Below are 16,289 nucleotides of genomic sequence, written 5' to 3'. Positions count from 1 at the left end.
GCTTTTTAAATAAAACGAACGTCATTAACATTCTGAAACTTTATTCCTCACGTCCCACATATTTGCAGATATGCCACCAGAGGACTCCGAATTGTAGCGTGTAACAATAGGGGTGTGTAACGTAACTACGTCGGTGCGTGCTGTAATCGAGCTTGCCGGCCGAGGTGGCCGAGCGGTTGTAGGCGCTTCAGTCCGGAACCGCGCGGCCGCTACGATCGGAGGTTCGAATCCTGCCTCGGGCATGGATGTGTGTGACTTCCTTAGGTTAGTTAGGTTTACGTAGCTCTAGGGGACTGATGACCTCAGATGTTAAGTCCCATTGTGCTCAGAACCATTAGTTTTTTTAAGAAAATCGAGTTTCGGTTTCGAAGAGTTCGTCCACACATCGCGAAACGTCTCCTTCTGTATGGCCACCCCAGACCGCAGACGTCTGCTGCGACAACTGTAACAGTCCGATTCACTGTCATCGATCGTCCGCCGTACAGTCCCTACGTGGTCCCATCAGATTTTCATCTGTTTCTAAAGTTTAAAGAAAACCTCCAAGAATTTCACTCCGATAGTCATGAAGCGGTGCAAGCAGAGGTGAAGTAGCAATTCCGTCATGGTCAAACATTCTGCAGTGACGGTATCAACAAACTGGTCTCTCGTTGCGAGAAATGTGTTCGTCGCCAAGCTGATGGTGTTGAAAAATAAATACGTAGAGATGAAAAATAAAGAAGTAAAATGTTAATGGCGTTTACTTTCTGAAGCTGTGTTTTCACATAGAAAACTGGGATTCATTAATTTTCAGCGCGTCCTCGTATTACTCAGCCTATTGTGTTCAGCCGTTTATGTAAAGTTAACTCTGTTAATGAGTAGATTACGACAGTACCTTAAATTTTTACACTCGGCCAGTAAGTTGCCCCTGGAAGCTGTTAGACAGGCATCCTGCAGCTGCAGAAGGGTTAGTGTTTAGTAATACAGACGAACCCTGCAGAAGAGAAATTCCTCATGTGCCTTGCAGTGGACTAGAATTGCCCTCAACTCGTGCCGCTGTCTCCGAAATCGCCGCCTGCGGACGGTGGGCGTTTGATAGTGCGCGGTGCGGGCGGACACTGACCGCTGGCCACCCACGCCCTGGGCAGTGGGCACGGCCCTTGAACCCGGTGCGTGTCTGGCGCCGCGGCAGGCGTGCTCATGCAACGCACACGCACACGCAGCGCGCTGGCGCGCTGCGTATTCGCACGCCCACAGGACGCGAGGTACGAATTCCATTTGCTGCCGAAACTCGCAAAAATTTTAAATATCGTATTCTTCGGGCAGGTTGAACTCTCATGCTTTCCTGTGCCTTATCGATTTACTCAAGCTAATGAGGACGACTACAGCTAAGTCTCATTCCACAGTTTAAGTTAAAGCGTCATTTACCTACATTGACGTGGAAGATAACATGGATTCTAAAAACACAGTAATTTGTTCAATTTTTATTTATTTACTAGCCCTCTGCCAGCGGTCTTACCCAAGTATGTCAATGGCAGACACACTGCACACATCTCCTGAGATATATGTATATATCTCCTTCTCCCGATGTGGTCGAACACGACTCAGTCGAGCTTGAAGTTTCTTCAGTGTCATTACATATGCATCAGAATTTATGGTGGTTCCACTTGACAAGATGCCCACAAGCAAGAGTCCTTCGGAAGAGAAAAACACCGTAGCCATAACTTTTCCAGCAGAAGGTGTCGTTTTGAATTTTTTTTCTTGGGTGAATTTGCATGATGCCACTTTTGCCTCTTCGTCTCTGGTGAAAAATGATGGAGCCATGTTTCATTACCTGTCACAATTCTTCCAAGAAATTCATTTCCGCCATTCTCGTACTGTTCAAAAAATTCGCTGCATACCGTTTTTCTTGTTTTTTTTTGTGAGCCACTGTCAGCACCCTGGGAACGTACCTGGCACAAACCTTTTTTAACGCCAACACTTTCAGTATTCTGCACTTCTACACTTCCTTCCCCTATCCCAACGTAGCGTGTTAATTCGTTCACTGTGATGCGTCTGTCAGCAGTCACCAATTCGTTAACTCTCTGCATATTGTCTGGAGAGTGTGCAGTACGAGGCCTGCCGCTGCGAGAACAATCCTCAGTATTGCCGTACCCGCTTTTCATCAAGCAACCTGCTTGTCCACCGACTAACTGTACTGCGATTGACAGCATCATCTCCATACGTCTTTTTCAACCTCTTGTGGATGTTTCCCACTGTCTCGTTTTCACAGGAATTCCATGACAGCACGTTGCTTCTGACGAACTTCAAGTGTAGCAGCTATCTTGAAGACGCGCTGTGACGGCGCCACTCACGGGAACAGATTGAACTAAGTGTGAAAACAAGCGGGAAGGATGTATCTACACACTGTAAAACTTTCACACATGCAGAATGAAAACTATATTTTTACAGAAATAGTGTGCATTTCTTTTGGAGTGACCCTCGTACATTGGTAGTGAAAGGGTTAAAGACCTTTGTCATTTCGACTTCGGACAGTATCGCATAATGCATGACGAGTATTCGTCATTTTCTAAATCACTTTCTCGTAACGCCGCCCCCCCTGCGAAGCCATCTTCTGCGTTACGATCTTAGCGGTGCTCGGTAACCGCCAGGGAGCTGGCAGCACCTGCGGTGAGCCGCAGTCGGGGGCGAGCCTTGAGCGTGACAGATGAGACCTGATTACTCGCAGCGGCGGGCAAAGGGAGCAGCGCGAGTCGCGGCGGCAGCAGTTCCAGTCGCCCCGCCGCCGGAGTCTAAATCAATTGGCGGCCCGCTCTGATGTTAATCGCCGGCTCGTCCGTGCGCCGTGTCGTCTCACTCGGGGTTCTGCTATCCGGTTCATCGCCGACGCTCGCATCCGATTTCATTCCCTCCTGTGCGCACACGTGTCCTGAGTTCAGTGTAAAGTGATTTCTTCCGAGGAACGAGGCGCCTGTTCAGCACTTTTTTTTTTTAAAGGGTTCGCCTATCCGGTTTTTTCAAAACACCAGTGAGGGGCAGTCATAAACTTTCACCTCGAAAAAATGAAGTCACATTATTGTTTTGATTCTTTGCAGCTACATGTCTGCAGTCCTCATACATGTTCAAACCCACGCGACAAAGTACCAAAGCACGCCACTAGAGTGGTCAAACGAAAGGGCACAGCCCATTCCTAAAGTGGAGTTGTAACATACTCCCCCCACCTCTCCCCGCATTACTATTATATTCGATACCCGGAATTTGTAGCCGGGTATCGGTACTTTCTGTTACACAAAGAATAAAAATCATGCCACTATGGCACCTTTTCCTGTTATGCAATTCTACTATATAATTCTATGAATGATATTTAAACATAATTTACGAATAATTAAATATATAAATATGTAACATAATAATCACTATGAACCATCCACATTTACTCACAAATATAAGTAGTATGTAATTCATTTGGTTAGAAGTAGTTATAAATGTTAGCATCGTTTATTACTTTCGGTAATTAACTGCAATTAGATCTCGATAGTTCAGTTTGGAAAACGTTATTGTAAATCGATCAAAAAGCAAGAACCAAATTTAAATTCACGTAATTTCAAGTGATATGTAATGTCAAACCCCAATTCGTAAACCAGAATTAATACCATTACTAAAATGATAAATTGATCATTGTTAGCACACGTAATTAACTCCATTACTTACGTTTGGATGCATATTTCAAAGTTATGAGCCATTAAAGAGGTTAAACAACTTGTGTATATATTACTGAAACGCATTATTGTAAAAAAAGTCATATTTAAGTTTCAGTATTAAATTGTACAATTTCTAACCTCAAACTCATCTGTAATGAACTAATATTTTATGCTGTAAATAATCTGATTGTCAACCTTTTGTATATTTGTAACTTTTAGTTGTAACTATTAATTTCACGGTGGTGTAATAATTGAAGTAATGAACACTCATTGTTTGGAATATACAGGGTGTTTCAAAAATGACTGGTATATTTGAAACGGCAATAAAAACTAAACGAGCAGCGATAGAAATACACCGTTTGTTGCAATATGCTTGGGACAACAGTACATTTTCAGGCGGACAAACTTTCGAAATTACAGTAGTTACAATTTTCAACAACAGATGGCGCTGCAAGTGATGTGAAAGATATAGAAGACAACGCAGTCTGTGGGTGCGCCATTCTGTACGTCGTCTTTCTGCTGTAAGCGTGTGCTGTTCACAACGTGCAAGTGTGCTGTAGACAACATGGTTTATTCCTTAGAACAGAGGATTTTTCTGGTGTTGGTATTCCACCGCCTAGAACACAGTGTTGTTGCAACAAGACGAAGTTTTCAACGGAGGTTTAATGTAACCAAAGGACCGAAAAGCGATACAATAAAGGATCTGTTTGAAAAATTTCAACGGACTGGGAACATGACGGATGAACGTGCTGGAAAGGTAGGGCGACCGCGTACGGCAACCACAGAGGGCAACGCGCAGCTAGTGCAGCAGGTGATCCAACAGCGGCCTCGGGTTTCCGTTCGCCGTGTTGCAGCTGCGGTCCAAATGACGCCAACGTCCACGTATCGTCTCATGCGCCAGAGTTTACACCTCTATCCATACAAAATTCAAACACGGCAACCCCTCAGCGCCGCTACCATTGCTGCACGAGAGACATTCGCTAACGATATAGTGCACAGGATTGATGACGGCGATATGCATGTGGGCAGCATTTGGTTTACTGACGAAGCTTATTTTTACCTGGACGGCTTCGTCAATAAACAGAACTGGCGCATATGGGGAACCGAAAAGCCCCATGTTGCAGTCCCATCGTCCCTGCATCCTCAAAAAGTACTGGTCTGGGCCGCCATTTCTTCCAAAGGAATCATTGGCCCATTTTTCAGATCCGAAACGATTACTGCATCACGCTATCTGGACATTCTTCGTGAATTTGTGGCGGTACAAACTGCCTTAGACGACACTGCGAACACCTCGTGGTTTATGCAAGATGGTGCCCGGCCACATCGCACGGCCGACGTCTTTAATTTTGAATGAATATTTCGATGATCGTGTGATTGCTTTGGGCTATCCGAAACATACAGGAGGCGGCGTGGATTGGCCTCCCTATTCGCCAGACATGAACCCCTGTGACTTCTTTCTGTGGGGACACTTGAAAGACCAGGTGTACCGCCAGAATCCAGAAACAATTGAACAGCTGAAGCAGTACATCTCATCTGCATGTGAAGCCATTCCGCCAGACACGTTGTCAAAGGTTTCGGGTAATTTCATTCAGAAATTACGCCATATTATTGCTACGCATGGTGGATATGTGGAAAATATCGTACTATAGAGTTTTCCAGACCGCAGCGCCGTCTGTTGTTGAAAATTGTAACTGCTGTAATTTCGAAAGTTTGTCTGCCTGAAAATGTACTGTTGTCCCAAGCATATTGCAACAAACGGTGTATTTCTGTCGCCGCTCGTTTAGTTTTTATTGCCGTTTCAAATATACCGGTCATTTTTGAAACACCCTGTATATAAGCAAACGCGGCAATGCAGCGTCAGTTCGCCTAAGGGGTTCACTTTGTAGTCAAGTCTTTTCGGTCAGTAAGTCACAGCTGTTAGACTGTCAAAGAGACTATATGTGAAGTTTGATGTATTCTGCAGTGACTTTGGAAAAATGTTATCATCAGCAAATAAACCTCCGCAAATTGTATGACCTGGAGTTTTAATTAGAAGGAATCACCAGCTACGCGACTGGGGCAAATTACAAGATAAGTACAACAAAAATACTTTGTTATGCATCGCCCTTACTTACGTCCACTCCAGGTGCAAATATATAAGTAATTATATTAACGCACCGGTAAATAAATCATTTGCATTCCTAAAGTAAGGGAGATGTCATAGAGTGCTGTGCAGTTACTCGTTTTCTGCGTTTTGTGGTGTCGTCCAAAGATCGCGATGCCACACCAAAGTCGGCAGCTAGATACCCAGACATTGGCGATGTCTCGAACGAATATTGGGAGAGGCTTGAGAAGACATCCCCCCCCCCTCCCCCCCCCCCCTCTCTCTCTCTCTCTCTCTCTCTCTCTCTCTCTCTCTCTCTCTCTCTCTCTCTCTCAACACTCGCGGCACAGCGGAACCTTCGCACGGAGATCATTATAGAGCGATGCACGGAAGTGCTCAGCCGCAGTTCATGACGTCAGCCGAAGCGATCAACATCATCGAGTAGGACTAACGTGTTATTCAGTTCTCAGATGGACATGCCATTTTGTAAATGTTGAAAATTGTACTTCGAGAGTTTGTTATGCCAAAACCGAGCGAAGTGGCGCAGTGGTTAGCACACTGGACTCGCATTCGGGAGGACAACGGTTCAATCCCGTGTCCGGGCATCCTGATTTAGGTTCCCCATGATTTCCCTTAATCGCTTCAGGCAAATGCCAGGATGGTTCCTTTGAATGGGCACGGCCGACTTCCTTCCCTAGTCCGAAGGAACCGATGACTTCGCTGTTTGGTCCCTTCCCCCAAATCAACCAGCCAGTCAACCAATCTGTGGCAAAGGATTGTGTCAAGTAAGTCTTTTAATCGTTTATTTTACAAAGTTAATTAATATTTCATACGTTGTAGTTCAAATGAGCCATATCCCAGAGCAGTCAAAATATCTACAGCTATGGCCGGATGATAGTAGTTTCGTGCGGTCATAACACGTTTGAAGCGGAGCAACGCTGCAACAGTTTCTGTCGAGTTATTTTTTTTTTAATTCCTTGAAGGCTTTTGTACCTCACACACACAGCCATCCTCAGAATGACTTTTTAATTTTAATGTGTAACGGCCTTACCCGTTAAAAAAATACTCCTTACATTCATTTCATGTGAAATTCAGTTATACTGGGAAATTAAAATACGCACGTTCATTAGAATGAAATGTGGGTCGAAAACACAGATTATACCTATTCGCTTACCACATTATAATGTAAAAAATTCGAACAGTCACTTTTCCTATATTCTTATTTGCTTTCTGTTTTAAAGTCGTATGAGAGTTTTCACACTTCTGTTTCCTCTGTCGCTAAAATATAAAGGGCAGCGAAATGCAAACGATGCAGATGGAGAAAAGGTTTATAATTTCAAAAGTATCTCTTTAATAGCATTGGAAACAGCAGCGATCGCAATGAGCTGGTAATAAAATATAACGTAGAAGAGTCAGCAATAGCGGAAATGTTGCGGCTGTATCACGCCAGTCCTGATGACTTACTTGTCCATCTAATTGCGATGGGCAATTGCTGGACATATAACTAGGACCCCAGGACAAAACTAGCAACCGGAACGTGTGCATTCACCAAATCACCATTGCCGAAAATTGCGGCAGTTCAACCACAACACTGGTCAACGATGAAAATGTTTTGAGCTCAAAAATAGCTGATTCTTAATTATTTCCACCTACTAAAATCATAAATAACCATAAAAATGACCGATTAGCTCTTGTTTCGCCGATGAAGTAACAAGTCATTTTTTAGAGTTAACATTTTCTGTTTGAGGGAAATTTTATTTTTGAAGTTGGCACACCTTTTTTACCTTACAAAACACAATGCTCTTCAGCTGTTTGGTTATAAACATATATATTTTTGCTGAGAGTGTAAGTTAAATATCGTTTCTGTTGTAGTTAGTGCAAAGTTTGATATTTTGAGTCTTCTAAGGTGTAAGCTTTATTAAAATGCCACGAAAATGATTAAATCCAATTATTAACTTCTGTTGCTTTTCTGGTGAAGTAAACTTTCCATCACAGAAACGGAATCTGACTGGTCTTGTGAAGAGTGCCTATTGGTATTATTTAGGTATGAAAGTAGGGGTAAGTAATGGGTTCCACATATATATTTCGACTCTTATGCTTTGTCCTAGGAGAATGAGTGAGCAATAAAAAAGTGAGTAGTTTTTGCTGTAGCTATGGTTTGGCGAGCACCTACAAGCCATATAGATGACTGCTATTTCTACTTGACTCCATCCATAAAGGCAAGATTATCAATGAAAGAAAAAACAACAGCTAATTTCCCGTGTCTTCCATCTGCTATTCACCTATTCCACATTCAGACACTTTACCAGTTTTCTCTCCACCTCCGAAAATTGAAGTGGAAATAGAAGATGAAGGCAGTGTGGAAGAAGAACCTAGGTAGCTTTACACATTACATGACTTTGATTTTGAGAAAAATATAATAAACCACACCGACTGAGTCAGTCGGAAATCATAGATCTCACTGGAGACCTTGGTATGTCAAAGGAGAAAGCAGAACTTTAAGGGTTAAGATTGCAGCAGTGGAACTTCTCCACCATGTCAGATTCTCACATTACAGACGTCAGAGGCATCTGCTTCGTAATTTTTCTTCCTTGTTAATGGCTTGATGAAACTTTTGAATTTAAACTAAGATTCCATGGAGTGGAGATTATTCATACTCCTCCGAGCGAAGTTTGAAAGCTGTACTGCTTCACAATGGCGATCGTATTCCTTCTATTAATGTCGGTCATGCAGTTCATGGGAAGGAGACTTCGACAAATATGAAAACCCTGCTGACTCAATCAGATATGGTGAACACAAACGGAAAATATGTGGCGATCTAAAAGTCATGGCTCTTCTCTTAGGAATGCAACTGTGCTACACTAACGACTTCCGCATTTCATGTATCTGGGATTGTAGAGTTATGAGATTTTCTATTCAAACATACAGTACTGCAAGAAATCTTAACCCTGGCAAGTAAAATGTCATTCGGAGCCTCTCGTGGACCCAAAAGATGTTACTCTTCCACCGCTGCACATAAAGCTGGGGTTAATGAAAAATTTTGTCAAAGCAGTGAACCAAGGAAAGGCCTTAGGAGGCCAATTTCGTACATTAAGTAATGCAAAGATTAAGGAATGTATTTTGTTGGGCCATAAATTTCCAGCTTATAAATGATCCTGTGTTTTGATAGCGTTTTTAAGGAGAAAGAAAAGGAAACTTGGGAAGCCTGCAAGGAAGTTACTCATCGATTTTTTGGTAACAAAAGGGACCATAACTATTCTAAATTAGCGGCAGTGCTACTGCAAGAATGCCATCTACACGGATATAACATGTCCCTTAACGTCCATATTCTCCACTCCCAAGTAGACTTTTCCCTCCTTGAGATGAACACGAGGAAGCGTTCCATCAGGAAACTGCTATAGTGGAACAGAGGTATCAGGGCCAGTGGAAGGAAGCAATGCTTGTAGACTGCTGCTGGTCTCTCTATAGCGATGCTCCGGAAATAACTTCTGAGGAAAGTTCATGAAGCCGTCACAAGGTTCTAGTCGAACCCAACCACAAATGGTTCAAAGTCTCTGAGCACTATGGGACTTACCTTCTGAGGTCATCAGTCCCCTAGAACTTAGAACTACTTAAACCTAACTAACCTAAGGACATCACACACATCCATGCCCGAGGCAGAATTCGAACCTGCGACTGTAGCGGTCGCATGGTTCCAGACTGTAGCGCCTCGAACCGCTCGACCACTCCGGCCGGCGAACCCTACCACATGCCAGGGGTTTTTCCATCGATTTAGAACTCTTGGAATATAACGCTTATTTAAAAAAAAAACGCTCAACTGGACTTTCATTGTTGTTGACACATTTAATTAACGGCCGATATAGCGGCCAAGGCTGCAGTCTCTCTTCTTCGGTCAGCTATTCGATCGATTCCCTTCGCCGATCTACGGAATGTTTTATGTCGTCGTGTTGTTCTTTTATGGCACGCACATTGGTCGACACTTCCCCATAATAAATTACAGGACGTGAAAGCTCTTCCCTGTGCTGTGACCTCTTCCTCCCGAACGCGTCGTCGGGAGGAGGTAATTTTAACTAGACTCCGGATAGGGCACTGTCTTTTTAGCCATCGACATCTTTTAAGCGGCGATCCTCCCCCACTCTGTCCCCACTGCTCTCAGCTGTGGACGGTAAGACACCTTTTAATTGAGTGCCCCTATTTTACTCCGTTATGCGCCCGTCTACAGCTGTCGCCTGATATATCGTCCATTTTAGCAGATGACACGCGCTCGGCCGATCGCGTTCTCGAGTTTCTTAGTGCCACTGAAATGATGTCAGTCATGTAAAGCTCTTTTTGGGGACAACCAACCCCTTTCTGTAGTGGATTTTTAAGCTTCCCTTCTGCTTTTAGTTTCTCCAATTTTTTGAGTTTCGTTCCCATTGCTGCTGGTTTCCATTTTCGTTTTTTACTGTTTCCTAAGTCACGGACCGGGCGCTAATGACCATAGCAGTTTTGCGCCCCAAAACCAAAACAAAAAAATATTTAATTAAAATGTACCGTTTCTCTTAAACCGCTAAAATAAAATATTTCCAAATATTGTGAACCACAAAAACTAGAGTTCAGAAAATTTCTACTTCGTCATTTTTTTTACCCAAAATTAGTGACATTTGACTCTTGAAATGAAGGAAACGTTCATTTTTTTGCCAGTGTAATGAGGCAACGTGATGAATAATGTTTATTGTAAATGGCTTTGTGTGGTGGTAAGATTATGCTTTTAAAGAGAGTAAGCAGCTCAAGACGCACAGGACAGGATCAGACATGATTATACTGTGGAGTCTCAAATTCTGCATCACACTGTATTCTTCTGACGTTGCACCCAGTGGCTCCGAACGATATCCTCTTTCCGTTATATTTTAATTGTAGTGAAGGAGGAGGAAGTGAAAGAATTGTTTTAAGTGTTATCGCTTCTGTAGTAGTAAGGAGTCTGAAAGCGCCCAGTTGCGACAGAGTTGTTACTTTGTAGCATTATCTGCAATCTTCTTGCTGTGGGGAAGGGTTCTTGTGGCTGGACTTCATGTGCTGATAAGCCGGCCAAACGAGCTCCAGTTTGAGCGCGGCGCCTTTGGTATGTACACGGAGACCTACAAGAAGCGTTTCTCACCAGGCTCCGTGCAGAGAATTACGAGGGCCAGAGGGCGCGCCGTGCCGTTGCAATTAGAAGCCTTGTAGGCCGTCGGCGAGCCGGTTCACAGAGAAAAACTGCGTCGAAAGAGGCGTCGTTGTATATCTGCCAGTGTGGTTCGCTAGGCGACAAGCGGTTTTTACGGAAGTTTATCTGTCTGTTGTCTTCGTGTTTCACGTTACAAGTGTCCTAGATCATACTTCTGCCGCCATGAGTGCTGTTTTGTTCCTAAGATTAGTTTTCAGTAGAAACATTTTAAGAGTTCTTGAAGTTTAGCCACCAGTCTGATCCTAAGGCTGCCCTCCATTGGTCTCTCTGTAAGACGCAGGAATTTGCCAAATCAGGCGTTATAACAAGATTGTAGTCCTTTCCGTCCGCCTGCTTAGCTGGGTGGCAAAGTGCTCGCCTTCCATGCACGCGGGCCCGGGTTCGATTCCCGGTCGGGTTGGAGGTTTTCTCCGCTTGGGGACTGGGTATTATGTTGTCCTCATCGTCATTTCATCCTGATCACCTGCGTGCAAGTTGCGCAATGTGGCGTCGACTGAAATAAGACTTGCACTTAGCGACCGAACTTCCCTGGATGGGGCCTCCCGACCAACGATGTCATATGCCCATTTCCATGTTTTTGTAGTCCTCCCTTCTCCACTACTCCCCTCTTCCTGAGCTCTCCTCTCTTCTCCTCTTCTCCACTTCCTTTCCTCCACTTCCTTTCCTCCACTTCCTTTCCTCCACTTCCTTTCCTCCACTTCCTTTCCTCCACTTCCTTTCCTCCACTTCCTTTCCTCCACTTCCTTTCCTCCACTTCCTTTCCTCCACTTCCTTTCCTCCACTTCCTTTCCTCCACTTCCTTTCCTCCACTTCCTTTCCTCCACTTCCTTTCCTCCACTTCCTTTCCTCCACTTCCTTTCCTCCACTTCCTTTCCTCCACTTCCTTTCCTCCACTTCCTTTCCTCCACTTCCTTTCCTCCACTTCCTTTCCTCCACTTCCTTTCCTCCACTTCCTTTCCTCCACTTCCTTTCCTCCACTTCCTTTCCTCCACTTCCTTTCCTCCACTTCCTTTCCTCCACTTCCTTTCCTCCACTTCCTTTCCTCCACTTCTTCTCATCTCCCCTCCCTTCTCCATCACCTCGTCTCTCCTTCGTCTGCCTCTGCCTCTCTGGTGTCCCAGATATATATGTTGAATATCTCGCTGGTATTAAATCCTGTTGTCGTCGAAAGTATACAAGAACTTCGATACTATGAGGACTCATACAGTTACAGGGCGTGAAAAAATTTTTTGTAGATTAAATTCGTATCGTGCCAGTTACACAAGTACCTTCAAAATAAAACTATAATAATACATATCTTAAGAGCTGTGGGCACTTCTTCAGTAGAAGAGACGTGTTTCACAGTTGCAAAGATGGAAAAAAATGCTCGTCCTCTCGAGGTATGCCATGTGTACTAGACGTTTTCACCAAATCGTTCCTATCGTATCCATCAGTACCGAGCATTCCTCCTGGGATACACTGTATAGCTATCGCAAGGATATTCTGAAGTTGATTTTTGATTTGCTTCTAGCACTAGTATTTTTGTTTGTTTTTGTCTGTTGTAACAGTAATTAGGTTTTTCTTCACGGTCAAGTGTTATCATGATTTATATTTTTATCAGCAAATTTGCTTTTGTAAAGAAAGCAAAGTGGTAAAATGAGATTAAATATTGTATATCACTCTTATTATCCGTATGGGTGAATGAAACAGTTACTCTTTCTTCTACAGGGCCACAACGAACCGCAAGCTCAGGGAGACGGTAGCCCTCGAACTGAGCTTCGTCAACTCGAATCTGCAGCTGCTCAAGGAGCAACTGGCGGAACTCAACAGCTCTGTGGAGATCTACCAGAATGACAGGTAAATGCTTGTACACGTTTTTTTCCATATATTGGTAGAACGATAATCTTCCGATAGGACACTAATGTCGTTCACTTGGCCTTCAGTTCGATATCTCCTAAATTTCCATGAAAGAATGGAACATTTTTATTACGTTTTCATGGTTGGTAAGCTTGATTATTCCAAGAATAGTATAAAGCATTACAACAATGTACAGTTTACAGGTTATTGTTGACAGCCATCTGAATTGAAGAGTCTATCTATTGAAAATGAAGATCACAGATTTTAGTGCTGTTATTAAACATTTTCATTTGAACGGTTGGACTGCCTCACAAATATCAAAACATAATTACATAAAGTTCACGCTGATTCTGTTAAAAAAGGGTTCACTTGGCTCTAAGCACTATGGGACTTAACATCTGAGGACATCAGTCCCCTAGTTTTAGAACTACTTAAACCTAACTAACCTAAGGACATCACACACATCCATGCCCGAGGCAGGATTCAAACCTGCGACCGTAGCAGCCGCGCACCTCCTGACTGAAGCGCCTAGAACCGCTCGACCACAGCGGCCGGCGCTGATTCTGTACCATCGCTGAAGACGATGGCTACAGACGATGGCTACAGACGATGGCTACAGATGACGCTTGTAAACATTGTCGCACAAGCATCATAAACAAAGCACACCCCGGTCGTCCAATTGAAGTCGCCACAAAGGAAACCACTGCCAAGATCCATGGTATGGCAGTGGAGCACAGCCGAATATAAATTCATGAGATTGCTGAGACTTTAGACATCTCATCTGAGCGAGTGCATAATATCCTGCGCAGAGAATTGGCTATGAAGAAACTGTGTCGAGGTGGGTGCTGCGATTGCCCAGTCGACCAAAAGCGCATCCTGCATAACATTTCAAAACACTATCTGGCAATGTTCAGTCGCAATCCGCAAGAGTTTTTGCGCGTATTTGTGACAATTGATGAAACCTGTTCCATCAGTTCACACCAGACTCAAAACGGCAGTCAAAAGTAATGGACAAAGGCTGGTGAAAGTGCATGGAAGAAGGGAAAGACCATTTTGTCAGTGGATCGTTTGAAACCTGAGTTGGCTACAAAAGGACCAAAACTGACACGCTAAAAAGCCCCGTTTCACCAGGATGACAAGCGTCCCACACATCAGCGATAACAATAGAGAGCGAGCATGAATTGGGCTTCGAGTTTATCACTACCGTGTTCATTAGACGTAGCCCCAAGTGACTTCTCCTGATTTGAAACTTACGCTGAGAAGAAATTTTCATCAAATGAGGAAGTGATAGTTGCGGTTAACGAGTATTTTGCACTCTGAGAGAAACTATTTTTCCAGTAGGATGAAAAAGCTGGAGGATTGCTGGACTAAATGCACATCTCTCGAAGAAAACAGTCGAGGTGAATTGTTTGTTTTGTAAACTTTATCTTGCTTCTTTACCAGCCTTGCCGGCCGAAGTGGCCGTACGGTTAAAGGCGCTGCAGTCTGGAACCGCAAGACCGCTACGGTCGCAGGTTCGAATCCTGCCTCGGGCATGGATGTTTGTGATGTCGTTAGGTTAGTTAGGTTTAACTAGTTCTAAGTTCTAGGGGACTAATGACCTCAGCAGTTGAGTCCCATAGTGCTCAGAGCCATTTGAACCATTTACCAGCCTTATAAAACCACCATCGTATTGCCGGATAAACTGTAGAGGGGGTTGAGCGGTAAGTTTAATTATTGGCCGCTAGCTTCCTGATGTTCTTATTAGTTGCGTGGACAGATGCAATTACTCCAGCGATCACGAAAGCCGTGCATCATATTCACTTTAGTATATGATAAGGCCTGAATTGGGAGATGATTAGACCGAAAGGGCCGTGCCCTTTATGGCAAAAGTTAATAGGTCAGTTTCTATACGAATGACAACTCCCTCTATTTCGGAAAATAAACCTAGATCAAGAACTGTAGCCTCCTCGTTCACACGACTGTACTCTGGGTTTCAGTCACAAATGTGCACACGTTAAAGGAATGTGTGTTCGCACAAGTTGGTGGCTCTCTGAGGGCGGCTGAAGGATGTGTAATAGTGTGTGGTAACCAGACTGAGCACCTCATGTGTAGTTTTACCATGGCTATTGTAGGACAGAATGGCCACTGTCTCAAATAGTATTTATTCCCAGACATGTGAGTATAGAACTGCTTCTAGTTTTGATCAGTAATACATCCTGTAGCGAAATAGGGCACTGTTTAGATACCTGCGGACATGTGGACTCGTGGGGTCAGATTTTAAACATATTTTTGTAACACTAGCTGATGCCAGCCACGCGTTGGTTTGGCTGTCTAGTTAAATGGAATAGAAAGAAAAAAGAAAGCACACGTTTCTAGTATGTATGGGAATTGAATATACGTCCTGATCTCTTTCTCTCTCTCCTCTTTCTTTGTCCATCTCGTCGTCCTCCTCCCTTTTTATGTTCTTCTCCCCCTATCTGTCCATTTCCTCCTTTCCGCTTTCTGTGTCCATCTCCTCCCATTCCTCTGTCCACCTCCTCTTCCCCCCTCTCAATGATCTTGTTTACTGTTACTGCAAATTCAGATACTGTAGTAGTCTTCAGATCATAAGCCATAACCACAACTTCACTGTTTTCTTTATGGCTTCGCTGCTATTTATTATATATTTATATATTATATGCATTGAAAATTATATAGATTTTCCGCCCCCATTTTCATTAGATTACTTTGTAAAAGAAGGAAGTAAAGAACTTTTAGAGATTTATGGTAATAACGTTTCCACTTAATGTATTGTATATTTATTTACATATTATATGTATTTTTAAAAGACTGGCATGTAAAACATGCTCGTATTCAGGTGCAACCTTGCAGGCAATCGGTGAAGAACTTTCGGCAGTTTATGATTTTGTGTAAACGAACATTTACATTTTTATTTATACAGATATTTCGAAAAACACTGAATACGTGGTAATTAAAAATCAACATCCTTGCGCTTTCGAAGTAAACTACAGTGCTCACGCTTCCAAGCGTTAACGCACCGTTGTCATATCCATAAAGATAAAGAAAACTAGTTTAGTGACATGCTGTCTTCCTTCACAATTATATTCTTATACAAGTTCTGGGTTTATCACAGTTCTTGAGGGTAAAAGCTACTGTGTGTGATGTGACGTAATATTTATTTTATTTTTGGAGTCCAGAGACTTTGGGAGTGTGCCAGTATTTTAATAACAGGTGCGCACTGTTCCCAAAGATTAACATATTATTTATATAGTTATAGGTGTTCATTACAAATAATAAGTTTCCCAATTGTGTGAGTTTAGCAGTATGGGGGTTCGAACACCTCTTCCGAATGAAGAAATACAAACGAACTGATAGGAGATATCACGATCAGTTAGGAATTGCTATCTGAACAGAACAGACACCATGATTCATGACGATGTCGAGAAAACAGTCTGCATTATTATTGAACTTGTTAACTTAAGTATAACTGCATATGTCGCTATTG

The 16,289-nt window shown here is 43.2% G+C and overlaps 1 protein-coding gene across 3 annotated transcripts in view; it reads left to right on the top strand.

Annotated features, from left to right (window-relative positions):
* The window catches only part of LOC124619383 (rhophilin-2), a 707,931-nt gene that overhangs the window by 626,632 nt on the left and 65,010 nt on the right, over positions 1–16,289 (top strand). For all 3 annotated transcript variants that reach the window (XM_047145725.1, XM_047145727.1, XM_047145726.1), the window contains one exon: positions 12,674–12,802. In XM_047145725.1, the coding sequence (XP_047001681.1) occupies positions 12,674–12,802 (129 nt within the window). The remainder of the gene's footprint in view (positions 1–12,673; positions 12,803–16,289) is intronic.

The sequence above is a fragment of the Schistocerca americana genome, chromosome 6 (genome assembly GCF_021461395.2).
Source record: "Schistocerca americana isolate TAMUIC-IGC-003095 chromosome 6, iqSchAmer2.1, whole genome shotgun sequence".
Classification (NCBI taxonomy): domain Eukaryota; kingdom Metazoa; phylum Arthropoda; class Insecta; order Orthoptera; family Acrididae; genus Schistocerca; species Schistocerca americana.
The sequence above is the reverse complement of the archived record's forward strand: the minus strand, read 5'-3'. Positions and strand labels throughout refer to the sequence as shown.